The 16,169-nt window shown below is 39.4% G+C and overlaps 1 protein-coding gene across 5 annotated transcripts in view; it reads left to right on the forward strand.

The window, feature by feature from the left end:
* GNE (glucosamine (UDP-N-acetyl)-2-epimerase/N-acetylmannosamine kinase) overlaps positions 1 to 16,169 on the forward strand; it is a 51,580-nt gene that overhangs the window by 18,872 nt on the left and 16,539 nt on the right. For 4 of the 5 annotated variants that reach the window (XM_043487247.1, XM_043487251.1, XM_043487249.1 and 1 more), the window contains exons 2-3: positions 4,817 to 5,019; positions 12,236 to 12,687. In XM_043487247.1, the coding sequence (XP_043343182.1) occupies positions 4,817 to 5,019; positions 12,236 to 12,687 (655 nt within the window). Of the gene's footprint in view, positions 1 to 4,816; positions 5,020 to 5,218; positions 5,286 to 12,235; positions 12,688 to 16,169 lie in introns of those variants that run through there. The other variant, XM_043487250.1, reaches the window with a different exon arrangement.

The raw sequence follows: 16,169 nt of genomic DNA on the forward strand, positions 1-16,169 counted from the left end.
CGTGGAGCACTGGCTCTGTGGGGCGTGGGCTTCAGTGTTGGTGGCATGCAGGCTCCGTAGTTGTGGTTCCCAGGCTCTAGAGCACAGCTGCCATAGCTGTGTGCACAGGCTGAGTTGCTCTGCAGCCTGTGGGATCTTCCCAGACCAGGGATCAAACGCTCATCTCCTGCGCGGGCAGGCAGATCCTTTACCACTGAGCCACCAGGGAAGCCCGGAATTGCACTTTTAGATTTGATATCTCTAATGCCTTTAAGGGCTTCCCTGGTGGCTCAGTGGTTAAAGAATCCGCCTGCCGATACAGAAGACGAGACTTTGATCCCTGGGTCGGGAAGATCCCCTGGAGAAGGAAATGGCAACCCACTCCAGTATTCTTGCCTGGGAAATCCTGTGGACAGAGGAGCCTGGCGGCTACAGTCCATGGGGTCACAAAAGAGTTGGACGTGACTTAGTGACTAAAAAGCTACAACAACAATGTCTTTAAACCTTCCCATTTTACCACTTGATTCAGAAACTTAATTAAGAACAATTAAAAAGCAAGGTATGTGACAACAGTTTGTAGACTATATTACTAATTGCATAATGCACTCTCTCTATATTTATAAAATATATTTGTATTTATGTATGTGAAGAAATATATGTGTATTTTTTGTATATATATAGTTTATCTGTAGAAGGATGGATAAGTAACTAGTAACTCACTAGTAACTCTAAGCATCCCGGCAGAACTACATGTCTGAGAACACAGATGAGAAGACTTTTACAGCCTCTGTGCCTTTTCAGTTTTAAACTATGTAAATGTACTATCTAATCAAAAGTTAGTTAAATTAAAATTATTTTTTAAAAAGAATTCTCCCCTTAAAAAAGGATTTTTACCATTATTAAACTTTTTTTTTTTTTTTTAAGATTTAGCTTTTTTCTTTAAAAAAACTTTTGGTCTTAGTAACATTATTGTATTTTTCATAGTTTGTATATATGGCTACTTACTTTCACTTTTCGTAGAATAACCTTTGAATTACCTGATAAGCACTAAGTGTTTTAGAATTGCTGGATAGAAAGTTTACTATTCTAAAATAAATACAAATTTGCCAACCATTTGGTCGGTAAAAAAAATCCATTTGCTTTGCCTCACCTAGCAAATTAAATATCATTAGCAATTTATTCAGCTCAAATTTAATGAGTGGAGGAAGATTTACATACAAGAACACTCAGGCCAGCTGGTTTTGGAAAAATATCTTTGTCTCGGTAGTGCTTGTGGGGAAAAAAATGTGAAAGTGTTAGTCACTCAGCTGTGTCTGACTCTTTGTGACCCCAGGGACTGTAGCCCACCAGGCTCCTCTGTCCATGGGATTCTTCAGGCAAGAACGCGGGAGTGGGTAGCCATTCCATTCTCCAGGGGATCTTCCCTGCTCAGGGATTGAAGTCTGGTCTCCTGCATTTTAGGCAGATTCTTTACCGTCTGAGCCATAGCCAGTGCTTAGACCTTACAAATACAACTCCCTTGACAGAATGTCCATTTCATTATCTTATAAATGCTTTCCATTGGGTGGAATTAGTTCTTACTGGAGATTAGAAATTCTGAGTGGGCCTAATGATGGGCAATTTGTGTGATTACGGGAGTTCAGCATAAGAGAGATGAGACATCAGCAGCAGAAGGTTACTGGCAGTATATCCACTGAGTCTGGGTCTACCTTGATTGCAAAGGCAGCTCCCCTTTTATTGGCACCCTTACTCAAGCCTCGCTGGATTCCTGATCACAAAGTCTAAATGTTGATACACTTCCTGAGACCTAGGCATTGAGATTAGTCCATGAAGTTAAACTTTACATTGATATAAGGAAGTTTTAAAAACTCCATGAAACATAACTCTTATAACCTTGTCCCTGGTTTTTACTTTTTGAACTGAGTACAGGATGGTGGGGGATGGGGGGCAGAGGAGTTGAGCAGTAGTAGGTGGCTCAGTGGCAAGGAGTCCACCTGCCAAGCAGGAGTCGCGGGTTCGATCCCTGGGTTGAGGTGATTGCCTGGAGAAGGAAATGGCAACCCACTCCAGTATTCTTGCAGGGGAAGTCCCATGGACAGAGGAGCCTGCAGGGCTACAGTCCATGTGGTCACAAAGAGTCGGACATGACTTAGCAGCTAAACAACAATACATGTGTATGTTAGGGCCACAGTGCTCAGAGGGAGGCAGCAATGAAAAGGGGTTGAGTAGGGAGGAATTGAGGTTTATGTGAAGGCTTTCCAGAGGAGGTGACACTCAGACTGAATTTTAAAGGTTGCAGAAGAATCCAGGCAAGAGGGAAAGGAAGTTTTAGGCAGAGGAATGGGCATCTAAAATGGCACAGAAATATGAAGACCCACTGGTTGAACTACAGGCATTTCAGCATGGCTTTGGCTCAGAGTAAGGGTAATTATAATGGTTGGAAGAGTGGACTAGGTCCAGATCTGCAATTTGGAATTTATCCATAGGTGGTATATGTTTAGCAGTGTAGTCAGGTTTACAAATTTGGAGAGATCACCCTGAAAGTTTGTGGGAGGCAGGGCAAGACCAGAGGCAGGGAATCCACTTTGAGGGGCTTCCCAGATGGCCCTCGTGGTAAAGAACTCGCCTGCCAATGCTGGAGACATGAGAGATGCGGGTTTGATCCCTGGGTCTGGAAGATGCCCTGGAGGAGGACATGGCAACCCACTCCAGTATTCTTGCCTGGAGAATCCCATGGACAGAGGAGCCTGGCGGGCTTCCAGTCCATGGGGCCACAAAAAGTCGGACACAACTTAGAATAAACAACAATCCACTTTGACAGCTGTTAGAATAGTTCTGATCTGAGGTCAGATATTAGACTAGGAGACGTCCTGGTGGGTGGGGATGGAGAGGAGACAGATTTGAAAGATATTCGGAAGGTAGAATTGACAGGGCTGAGGAAGGACAGGGTGAGGCGCAGAGAAGGCAAGGATGTCAAGGCATTTGGATGAATGGGGGTTCATAACGGAGTTAGAGAATCAGGAAGGAGGAACAGGTTTGGAGAAGAAAATGAGTTCCGTTTGGGACAGTGACTTTGAGGGACCTATGGGGCAGGAGATAGCTGGGAGGCGTTTGGAGGCGTCAAGTCTGTAGGCACTGGCTGGGGATGTGATTGAGGCCGTGGAGGTCGGGGTTCTTGTTTCAGCTTACGCATCTTTTCCTCAGCACGAATCACAGTGCTTTGTGCGTAGTATGAGAGTGAGTCACTCATTTGTCCCAGGATGTGATCTTGAATCTTGGGGAAGTCATTTCCTCCCCTGGCTTGTCTTTCTCTTTCTCTAGGTGGGGAAGTTGAATTAGATCAGTGGCTCTCAACCAAACTTTTGCTTTAGTCTGGTATGTTGGGATTAATTGTGAGGAACGGCAAGTCATTTTTAATTAATAATAAAGAGCTGATGTTTGCTTGCCTTTTAAATGAGAGTTGATTTGTTACTCTTTAAATAACAAACAATATTTTACTAAAACATAAGATTTACCAAAATTTCCAGACAAACCATACAAAATGGTCACAAGCTTTTTCTTAAAGGGAGAATGCTACACTTGACAGCTAACACAGTGTTATTGGTGAGTTTGCTTAATGTTCCCATTTTGGTTCAATCAAGCTTGTCCAGCTATAGCGTCTAAATAAAGTTAGACTTGATTAGAGACCATATTCTGAAGAACTGATTAGTTGCTTTTAACCAATGCAATTAGATCACCATAAAAGGGGGGAAAGGAGCCCATGAAACTAAAATAAAACTATCTTTCCCTCACCGAAAAAAGAGAGAGAGAGAGAAACAGTCACAGCCCTGCAACTAATCCTGACAACTACCTTCATTCACAGAGGTGGTGGTTCACTCCCCAAGGTGTGTTTAACTCTTCCGACCCCATGGACTGTAGTCCCCCAGGCTCCTCTGTCCATGGGACTTCCAGGCAGGAATGCTGGAGTGGGTTGCCATTTCCTTCTCCGGCTGCTTTATACTTAAACCATGATGAGGAAAATGAATAAAAGCAGAAAGAGGCTATTGCTTTTACACCTTTCGCCGCAATCCAAACGATACTTCTAGCCTCTGCTCATGCTGATTTGCAACAGTGAATGAGGACAAGACTAGATCTGCTCATGTGCGTTTAATCAGCAAAGGAAGGACGGCGTCTGGGCTTTTATTCTGTAATGTTTCTAAGACTGCGTCCATTAAATGCAAACACAGAAGGGAGACGTCTTGGCAGAACAGGGGGAGCGATGCATACTTGATGATTGATGGATTTAAGTATTGTCTGTGGCATGTAGCCTCGCCCATGCTTCAGCTGTTTCTGTGGCTTGGGCTTTGTTGACCTTCCGCTGCTCGGCTACATCATTTGTTGATGGATCATCTGGACTCGGAGCACTTAACAGAGTCTGGATGGATAGCAGAACTATCCACATCTGCAGTGCCAGGGACTACTTGTCTTTCAAAATATCTAAACGTTCTTCCCAACTTGTCTACATTAGGATGATAAATTCTGGTCATGAAACATACTTTGGGGGCTGCCATTGGGTATTCTTCTGAAGGGATGGTTCAGACTTAAAAGTCCCTCCCTTTATCCCTATACTGAATGGTGGTTAAAGATTTAAGACTGCAAAATCTTATGTTTATATCTGGGATCTGTCATTCTGATTATAAATAAATTTTTTGTCTCTGTAATGCCTTATTATTGAAATATAGTTGAACAATAGTTAATTACTGTTGTGCAGCAAAGTGACTCAGTAATACATACATATTGTATTCTCTTCCATTATGGTTTGTCACAGGATATTAATTTTTTATTTTTGCAACTTTAGGAACTCTACTTTCAGAACCTCTCAAAAAGAAAACAAGTCATGGAGAAGAAAGAGAATAACCGAAAGCTTCGGGTTTGTGTTGCTACTTGCAACCGTGCTGATTATTCTAAACTTGCCCCCATCATGTTTGGCATTAAAATGGAACCTGAGTTCTTTGAACTTGACGTGGTGGTACTTGGCTCTCACCTGATAGATGACTATGGGTAAGATGAAAGCATTTTCTTATGATATTCTTCATTGCAACATGGTGTACCACAGAGAACTTGGGTCCTGGGGCCATGTGAGCCCAGCTTCAAATGCCAGTTCTACCACTTAGTTTTTAGGTGGCCTTGGAGACATTGCCTAGCACTTGTGAGCTTCAGGTTCCTCAGTTATAAAACGGAGTGGAAACTTGTATTGCAGGTTACTGTGAAGAATGGAGATAGCGACATAAAGTGTCTGTACAGGGATGCTGCCTACTAGATGCTTGGTAAATTATAGCCATTATCATTATTACTACTATTATTTGCTACTACATTCAGAAATGCCATTTATAAATGTATATTGTGTGACTATAATGTGATTCTATACATTTGTTTTGTGAGTTCTAATGCTAATCGTACATGAAAAAACTGTGTATAAAGTAGTAGGTACTGAACAAGATTTTAAAAATCAAATCTATAAGATAAAGTAGAATTACCATTACCATTGATCCTTATTTTGATGACATTAGGTTTGTTATTGATCACAGTCTGAATATGAAAGATGAAACTTGGGAAATCTTTGAGGGAGCAGAAAGAATGTATGTACCAAAGATGAACATTCATTGTTATATGTGTTAATAATAAAGTGGCTTTAGTGCACCCTTGTGGCATGAGAACAGTAATGCAGCCTCTGAAGAAGGTAAAAAAAAATACAATATGAAAGAAGCTTGTGTTAAGGTAAAATTGTCTTTTTCAGACTGTCCTTTAACAATAAGATAATAACAGCAAAAACAAAAACTGCTTCCAAAAACAAATTTGGCAATTTGCGATAAGAAAACACTTTTAAAGACTAGAGCAGAAACTTATGGATAGCTTAAAAGTTCATAGGTTTTTAAAATGTGCAATGAGTTTTGGCTATCTAAGAAAACCCGCTTGAGTGTTCTTACATTATTGAACAGAAACTGGACAAAGTAAAAGAGGAGTTTCCGTTACAACCTGAGGTAGAGATCTAAGCGTGTTCTTTTACTTCTTTGAGAGAAGTTTGGCAGAAGACTGGTAGGGGAGAGGCTTTCACAGAGATGGTGGCAGGTTTCTCACCTGCCTGCCATAGTAATTAAGGGGGAAGGTAGTGTTTGCCAGGCGAGGTTAAAATGGAAACTAGACTGGTACTTACTGGAAATATTTGTCTGTAGTGCATTCTTACACAGGAAATTGGTTGCTTATGGGGAGAAGCATTGGATGACTGGAAAACAAAAGTGAGAAGCAGCCTTTTCACTGCACAGCCTTTTGTATCCTGAGTTTTAAACCATGTGATTGTTATTATTTAAGACGTTAGGGCTTCCCTGGTGGCTCAGTGGTAAAGAACTCACCTGCCAGTGCAGGAGACGTGGGTTTGATCCCTGGTCAGGGGAGATCCCACGTGCCATGGGGCAGCTAAGCTTTTGGGCCACAACGATTGAGCCTGTGCTTAGAGCCAGGGAACTGCAGCTGCTGAAGCCCAAGGGCCCCAGAGCCCGTGCTCCATGGCCGGAGGCCGCCAGTGAGCGAAGCCCGGGCACTGCGGCCGGAGGAGAGCCCACGCAGCAACGCAGACCCAGCCCAGCCAGAAACAATACATGAATAAAAACCACAGGAGAAAAAGAAGACATTCAGTCAACAGAAGCAGTTAGCTACCTTTCTACCTCAACTAGTTGGATATTTTTTTAAAACATCATTTTTATACTCTTAAGAATTGGGCAAAAAAATTCAAATGAATAACAGACTCCTTAAGAATTCATTGGTTCATTTATCCAGCACATTTTTTTTCAGATTGGTATTACAAGTTTTTTTGTTTTTTGAAGTATAGTTGATTACAATGTTGTGCTAATGTCTGCTATATAGCAAAGTGACTCAGTTACATGTACATATACATTCTTTTTTGTATTCGTTTCCATTATGGTTTATCCCAGGAAATTGGATATCGTTCCCTGTGCTATATATACAGTAGGATCTTGTTTATCCATTCTAAACGTAATAGTTTGCATTTACTAACCTCACCCTCCCAGTCCATCCCTCTCCCTTCCCTCATCACCCTGGCAACCACAAGTCTATACTGGATGTCTGTGAGTCTGGTTTTTGTAGATAGGTTCATTTGTGCCAAATTTCATTTCATTTATTAATTTGGCCACACAGCGTGGGCTTATGGGATCTTAGTTCCCCGACGAGGGATTGAACCCTGACCCTCAGCAGAGAAAGCACCAAACCACTGGGCTGCCCAGAAGTTCCCTGAATTACCTATTTCTTCTGATTCAGTTTTGGTGGGCTGCATGTTTTGTATGTTTCTAGAAAGTTGCCCATTTCTTTTGAGTTGTCAAATTTGTTGGCATATAATTGTCCATAGTATTCTCTTAGGGGTTTTTGTATTTCGTGGTAGCAGTTGAAATTTCTCCTTTTATATTTCTAATTTTTTAAAAATTTGAGTTCCTGTCTTTCTTTTTGGTGAGCCTGGCTAAAGGTTTGTCAATTTTGTTTGCCCTTTCAAAGAATCAGCTCTTGGTTTTACTGATTTTTTTTTCAATTGTTTTTTTAAATCTCTATTTTATTTCCTCTCTGATATAAATTTATATTTTATTTCCTTCATTCTGCTGACTTTAGGTTTTGTTTGTTCTTTTTCTAATTATTTTAGGTGGTGGGTTAGGTTGTTTATTTGAGATTTTTCTTATTTTTTTGAGGAATATCTGTATTGCTATGAACTTCCCTCTAAGAACTACTTTTGCTGCATCCCATAGGTTTTTGTATAGTTGTGTTTTCCTTGTCATTTGTCTCAAGGTATTTTTAAATTCTGTTTTGATTTTCTCACTTACCACCCCCCAACCCCCTTATTTTAGTAGCATGTCATTTAATATCCATGAAATCTTTTCCCTCTTTTTTTCCTTGTAATTGATTTCTAGTTTTGTGCTCTATTTCAAAGGGATTCTGATTATGGTTACTGATTCAGATGGTTAGACATGAACATTCTGTAGGTAGTACAGTCTCAGAATTAAAGCTGTGTTGCAATCTTAGAAGACATACCTGCCAGAGGTTTCCAAATTTGGTTAAAAAAAAACAAACAAAAACCCAGAAAAACCCAACATTGATGTACATATACAGAAAGGTCAACAACCCTTAATAGATAAATACAAAGAAGAAAACTACATGTACACATAGCATAGTCAATTTGTTGAAGACAAGAAAATCTTGAAAGCAACAAGACCAAAAATTGCATTTCTTACAGGGGAACTAATGATAAGAATAATTAACTCACTGACAGTGGAGGCCAGAAGACAATGGAACATCTTTAATGTGCTCAGAAAAGGGGAAAAAAACCTCTGCTAACCCAGAATTTTTTTATCCAGTGAAAGTACCTTTTAAAAATAAAGTTGAAGTAAAGATATTTTCAAAGAAAAGCTAAGCAAATTATCACCAGCAGGTATGTGCTGCTAAAAATGCTAAGGCAGATTCTTGAAACTGAAGAGAAATGATACCTGTTGGGAACTTACATCTACAGGAAGGAGTAACTACAAATGGTAAAATACATGCGAATATGTAAAAGAAAGAATGCCTTTAAAAAATAGATTTTAGAATAGTGTTAAGTCCTGCAGCAAAACTGAGCAGAAGGTACAGAAGTTACCCATATACCTCTCTTCCTCTGTACATGCCTAACATCCCCCACTATCGGCATCCCCTACCATACCTCATTGGTACATATTGTTCAAACAGTGCACCTCCACTGACACCTCATTGTCACTCAAAGTCATAGTTTAATTGGTTTCAACTTGGTGGTGTAAGTTCTATGGGTTTGGACAAATGTATATTGACATCTATCTACCGTTATAGTATCACAGAGTCATTTCACTGTTTCGTTCAGTCAGTCAGTCGTGTCCAATCTTTGTGACCCCATGGACTGCAGCACGCCAGGCCTCCTTGTCCATCACCAGCTCCCAGAGTTTACTCAAACTCACGTCCATTGAGTCGGTGATGCCATCCAACCATCTCATCCTCTGTCGTCCCCTTCTCCTCCCGCCTTCAATCTTTCCCAGCGTCAGGGTCGTTTCAAATGAGTCAGCTCTTCGCATCAGATGGCCAGAGTATTGGAGTTTCAGCTTCAGCATCCATCCTTCCAGTGAATATTCAGGACTGATTTCCTTTAGGATGGACTGGTTGGATCTCCGTGTAGTCCAAGGGACTCTCAAGAGTCTTCTCTAGCACCACAGTTCAAAAGCATCAATTCTTCGGCGCTCATTTCACTGTTCACTGTCTCCCAAATCTTCTCCTCTACCCATTCATCCCTTCCTCTCCCCCTAACCCATTTCCTGGTGGTCACTGATCTTTTTACCATTTCCATAGATTTTTCTGCCTTTTCCAGAATGTCATATTGTTGGAATATCCTATATTATGTAGCCTCTTCTTTCATTTAGTAATATACTTTTGAATTTCCTTTATGTATTTTCTTAGCTTGATAGTCATTTCTTTTCAGTGCTGAATAATATTGCATTGTGTGGATGTATGATAGTTTATTTCTGCATTCTCTTACTGAAGGATATTTTGATTGCTTCCAAGTATTGGGGATTATGAATAAAGCAGATTTTTGTAGATTTTTGTGTAGTGTAAGTTTTTAGCTCCTTTAGGTAGATCAAGGAGCATGATTGCTCCTTGTAAAAAAGTATGTTTAGTTTTGCAAGAAACTGACAAACTATCTTCCAAAATGGCTGTATCATTCTGTATTCCCCCAACGATAAGTGAGAACTCCTGTTGCTCCATATCATTGCCAGAATTTAGTGTTGTCAGTGCTCTGGCTTTTGTCCATTCTAATAGTATCTCTTTTTAATTTGCATTTCCTTGATGACACGTGATGTGGAGCATCTTTTCGTATGCTTATTTGCCATCTTTATATCATCTTTGGTTTAACCCATTTTTAAATTGGGTTGTTTATTGTTGAGTTTTAAGCTCAGGGGCCAAACAAGAAATCCTAAGGGAAATTAGAAAGTATTTTGACCTAAATAAATATTACAGTGTCTCAAAATTTGTGGTTATAGGTTAATCAGGGCTTGTGGGGAAATTTATCATTTTAAATATTAATACTTATGTGAAAAAAGAGGTTAGAGTCAAGGATCCATTTCCACTTTAATAAACAAGAAAGAAAATGAAGCCCAAAGTAAGTAGAAGGGAGGATCAAGGACCAATAGAGTCAAAATCAATGAAATGTAAAAATAGATTAAACAATAAAGAAAGTTAATTGAGCTAAAAGTTATTTGTTTAAAATAATAAAATCAACAAGCTTCTGCAGAACAAGGAAGGGGTAACAGAAATTACCAACATAGGATAACAAAGAGGATATCACTACTGATCTCAGCCATTAAAAGAATAAAAGGAGGCTATTAGGCCAGTAAATTGACAATCAATTTAGATGAAATGGACACACTTTTGAAAAATATAGCTTACAGTATTTTTTTCTACAGAAAAGATAGAAAATCTCAATAGCTCTATATTAAAGAAATTTGGTTCATTACCAAACCCTAGAGATACCTTCACTTTTGAATCCTATCAAACATTTAAGATCCCATTAAATTCCTATGGGAATTCTCAGAGGATTTTCTTTATTTACAATGTCATAGCTTTTGTAGGAAAATCCAAAGAAATCTATAAAATGACTGCTAAGACATTTATATGATGTATGTAAAAAATCCTTCATAATCTGAGAAAATATCATAGTGTTAAATGGGTTAAATAGATTACAAAATTGTACTGTGATGTATTCTCAATCATGTTAAAATATTACGGGAAAAAATGATGTATAAAGTGGTTAGAAAGAGGGACTTCCCTGGTGGTGCGGTGGTTAAGACTCCATGTTCCCATGTAGGGGGTGCAGGTTGGATTCCTGGTCAGGGAACCAAGATCCCACACGCCGCATGGTATGGCAAAAAAAAAAAGAAATCATGGTAATAGTGATGGTGCTTAGTGGTAGGTTTATGCATGATGATTTTCTGTATTTTTCTAATTTTTAAGTAATGTTTTATATATTTCCAGAAAAAAAGTCAGATCTTTTAAAATTTAGTCATAACAAACAGGAAACTTTAAAGCATTGAGGACTGCTATTGCTGTTGAAGCATGAGACAGACCTGAAACTGCATTTTACAGACAATTTAAGCCACGTTTTCACCCCAGTCAGAATTACACTGCATGACCGGTACCGTACGAAGAGAATTCAGGGGATGATTCCCATCATTCAGGAATTTATAATATAGTGCCATATCGGGTATCCCGGTCCCATACTGCTTTTTTAGGAGCCTTTATAAGTAACATTTTTCCTGTTAAGTGCCATGATTTCTTTTAAAAATATTATATATATTTTTCAGTTCAGTTCAGTTGCTCAGTCATGTCCGACTGCAACACCATGGACTGCAGCACGCCAGTCCTCCCTGTCCATCGCCAATTCCTGGAGTTTACTCAAATGAGTAAACTCCTGTCTTACGAGTAAACTCATAAGTCTACATAAGTAGACTTATGAGTTTACTCATGTCCGTTGAGTCAGTGACGCCATCCAACCATCTCATCCTCTGTCGTCCCCTTCTCCTCCTGCCCCCAATCTTTCCCAGCATCAGGGTCTTTTCTAATGAGTCTGTTCTTCGAATCAGATGGCCAGAGTATTGGAGCTTCAGCTCCAATGAATATTCAGGACTGATTTCCTTTAGGATGGACTGGTTGGATCTCCTTGCGGTCCAAGGGACTCTCAAGAGTCTTCTCCAACACCACAGTTCAAAAGCATCGATTCTTGGGTGCTCAGCTTTCTTTACAGTCCAACTCTCACATCCACACATGACTACTGGAAAAACCATAGCTTTGACTAGACAGACCTTTGTTGGCATATAATATTTTTTAACAGGAAAGAAAAAGTTGTGATCACTGTAAAATTTAGTGTCTTTTTTCCTAATAAAAAATTCTCCCTCCAAAGTTCTCCCTCCAGGTGCACAGGTGAGACCTGCAAGGTGTGGGAGGTGTTGATCTAGGTGGTGACTACAGGGGTGTTTGTGTAGAAAAAGTAATCGAGTGATCTGTATATTTATAGCCTATGCTTTTAATTTTTGTGTGTAAGTTATACTTCAGTTTATTTTAACAGGGAAATTTTGTGAAATATTTCTCCCTTCAGAGTTAATGTTGATGTTTTTATAGCCCTATATTTAAGAACATGCTCTCACATTTTTATTTCTCCCTGCTTTAGAAACACGTATCGCATGATTGAACAAGATGACTTTGACATTAACACCAGGTTACACACGATTGTCAGAGGGGAAGATGAGGCAGCCATGGTGGAGTCAGTAGGCCTGGCCCTTGTGAAGCTACCAGATGTCCTTAATCGCCTGAAGCCTGACATCATGATTGTTCATGGAGACAGGTTTGATGCCCTGGCTCTGGCTACCTCTGCTGCCTTGATGAATATCCGGATCCTTCACATTGAAGGGGGGGAGGTCAGCGGGACCATTGACGACTCCATCAGACACGCCATCACGAAGCTGGCTCATTATCACGTGTGCTGCACCCGAAGCGCGGAGCAGCACCTGATATCCATGTGTGAGGACCACGACCGCATCCTGCTGGCAGGCTGCCCTTCCTATGACAAGCTGCTCTCCGCCAAGAACAAGGACTACATGAGCATCATTCGGATGTGGTTAGGTATGTGTCAGACTTTATTCAGTCTAATAGTTGCTTTTGTCCCGAAGTTTGGTTATGTTTCAGTCCTTTTGGTAACTGTTGTGTATAGAAGGTACCATTAGCAGTCGGAAGGCTAAAATTTTAGTTCCTAAATCTTGCCCTGTGGTATGACTTTACCTCTCTGAGACTCATCTTTTCTAAAGGTAGGCTTAATGGACTGAATTTTTTAAATCTATGCTATTTTTATATAACAGAATGCTTTTCATCCATTAAATACAACGTTACAGGTGAATATTTAGTTACAGGGACAGATCCTGACATATCAAAAAGGGAAAAAAAGGAAGCTACAAATTGTATAATGTGATGCTGTTTTTATAAAAAACAATAGCATAATAGAAAAGTTGATAAGTATGTACATCAAATCATTTATAATATTTACTTCTGGTTAGTAGAATTATGGGTATCTTTTTTCCTTTGTTTTTTTAGCACAATGAAAAAATTAATTTAATGCCTTTCTTATGGACTTGTTAAAATACTCAGATGAGATAATGTTGAAAGGAGTAAGCCATAAGTACTTATAAGGGATTATGATTATTGTTAAAAAGCAGAAGTCATAGTTGTACAATTAGAGTTTGTTAGCCCTGTAAATAAGCCTTAAGGAAGGTTGTTCATTTATCTTCAGATCAATAATCTAGATTCCTGGAAGTTACTTTTTGCTAATCAGAGGCAAAGAAAAAAGATTTGCAAACAATGTCAGTTGGTTAATTTATAATGAGAGTACTATCTTGAGGATAAATCAGAACTAATTGTCTGTTTAGGTATTTAGGACTCTCTGTGAAAAGGTAGATCAGTTGAATAATGAAGTTAATGAATAGTAAATTAATCTAGTGGTTGTATAATTTAAGATTTTAAATCCAGATCACATTAGAACAGGAAAGAAACTGAATTTTTTTTACTCTATAGTTTAGCCCATTCTGTGTGTTTCTCACCCCTGGACAGATCTGTGCTGTCAGGGAACCTGCCGAGATAATGCTGATGAAGCAGACTTCCGTCTCTCAGTCTCCCCTTCCTTCATGCTTCTAAGTGAGCATTCCTGCACTCTGTTCTGGTTATACTGTTAGCTTTGTATGTCTTCTGAAAAACTTATAATGAATAAAAAATAACCCTTTTAAAGCAGAATACAACAGATTTGTACTTGCGGGGCTTCAGATTCTATTCGTAATCATTTAAGCAGTTTCTCTGTGAAAAGAAGAATGACAAAATAGTAAAAACTGGATTTTTTTTTTTAAGCCAGTGGGGGAAAATAAGACTTCTTCTGCAAAGCTTTTACCTGCTTCTAGACCTACAATTTCTGATGTTATCCTTCTCCTTATAGGAAAAATAGCATTGGGTAGGCCACTCAAACATACAGCTTTGTAACCAGAATATTAATAAATAACAGCCCTAATAAAAAATATTAGCAAAGTTAAATAGACATGTTAACATTTCTAATAATGAAAGAAATACCATAGTAAATATAGAACTTTTGACACAAAACCAAATAATGGTACCATAATGGAAAGGCTTTAAATAAATGCTTTAAATGTGTGGAAGGACTGAAGCTGCTGAGTTCTGGAGACAAAGGCAGATAATGTCAAAGTCATACATCACATTGAGGAACTAGTGTGGGATTTGCACAGACTATGTTATTACTAGGGATGGGTAGCTCCAGCCCATTGTCCTGTGTTTTCTTTTTCTTTTTTTTTTTTAAGATGTCTAATTTTTGCTCTTCTGTTTTCCCTTTTTAATGAAGAAACTGCTTAAATGGCTCCATATAAAGCATTAAGTTACAAAGTGCAGTCCTGCTGCATTCTGCGTTATAGGGTTATTTTCTGTATACTACAAATATTTCTCAATCACACTTAAAGTAGAAGATAAATGAGGTGTGGAAAGCGCTCATGGGGTAAACTGTTGGAATTTTTCTTCCTCTTCACCTTCCACTTGCCCCTTAGCAGTAAGTTGTGTAGAATGATCCTCTGCGTGGGACCACAAAAGCTCTGTTTATCCCCATTCTCAAAGAACAATTGCCACCAAAAAAGAAAGGCACAAAGATCAAAGAGACTTGCCCAATAAGTGTTCTCAAGACAGAGTACATGGGCAGACTGAACTCCAAGAAAGAGCGTGGGGTGAGGGGCCTGGTGACAAATACACTATTTCACCACAGCTTGTCTACATTTGCTTTACGGTTCTTAGCAATCAGTCTTGGGGAATCATGAATGAATAACTCAGCTACTGCATTCCTCTGTTTACCACTCACAGATGAGCTGATTCTCATTGTAGAAGTAACACATCATAGTGAGACTAACTTGTACCTGTGGCCAGACTGCAGCATACACGTTTCCATATCTGTTACAGCAGACACCTCTTTTGTTGGTTTCCTTCTCCCCAAGTTTTTAATTCTCTTTGAACTAGTTTCTTTCTAATGGCCTTGCTCTATATCTAATAGATTGCCTGAGTTTGTGTTGACGGCATCTTTGTTTCTGATAGAGTCTTTTAGGCCTTTAGGCCTTTTTTCTGCTTTGTACCAAAATGTAACGATGATATCCCCACGCCACCCGCAGTTTAGAACATGATGAGTCCAATAATTTTTTTAAATAAAATTTTGGAGCCTGTGGTCTTTTGAATAATACTGAAGATTCTTAGTAACATCTCTCTTACTATTACATCATAAAAAATAACTGCTACTGGTTGAATTTGGATTAATGATAAACATAGTTCATGATAAAGTTGTTCATTAAAATTAGTATCACAAAGAAATTTATTCGTTCATTAAAACTTAGTGAGTAGGAGCTTCCTTGGTGGCTCAATGGTAAAGAATCGGCCTGCCAATGCAGGAGAGACAGGTTTGATCCCAGGTCTGGGAAGATCCCACGTGCCATGGAGCAGCTCAGCCTCTACACCATAGCTACTGAGCCCGAGCTCACGGCCCGGGAGCTGCAGTTACTGAGAGCCGAGCGCCCCAGAGCCCGTGTTCCGCAGCAGGAGAAATCCGAACACCACAACGAAGAGGAGCCGCCGCCCACTGCAACTAGAGGAAGCCTGCGTGAAGCAACAGCAGTCGCTGCCCAGCGCAGCAAACATAAATAATTTTTAAAAATTAGCAAGTAGAACTAATTTCCAGTTCTATGGGATAACATAGGCGCTGTTGCAAAATGGTTTGTTATTTGACATAGCACTCTTCATCCAGATTTTTACACTTTACATTTTTGCTGAGGAACTGTCCTTGAGAGCCCTGGGGATGAGTTAAGCCTTTCTGGTCTTTTGAACAGAGTTAGAAACACTGGCATTCTATTGAATCTGGTAAGTGAGAGTGGGGAAGCTCCTGTGCATTATATGAAATTTATTTAATGCTCAACCAGTCTCTGAACCCTCTGATTTGCAACACATTATTACTCATTGACGATAAGTCATTAGAAACACCAGTTAAAAACTGGAAAGAGTCGCATTTTTCTAACACTTTGAAA

This window comes from Cervus canadensis, chromosome 14 (genome assembly GCF_019320065.1).
Source record: "Cervus canadensis isolate Bull #8, Minnesota chromosome 14, ASM1932006v1, whole genome shotgun sequence".
Lineage (NCBI taxonomy): Eukaryota > Metazoa > Chordata > Mammalia > Artiodactyla > Cervidae > Cervus > Cervus canadensis.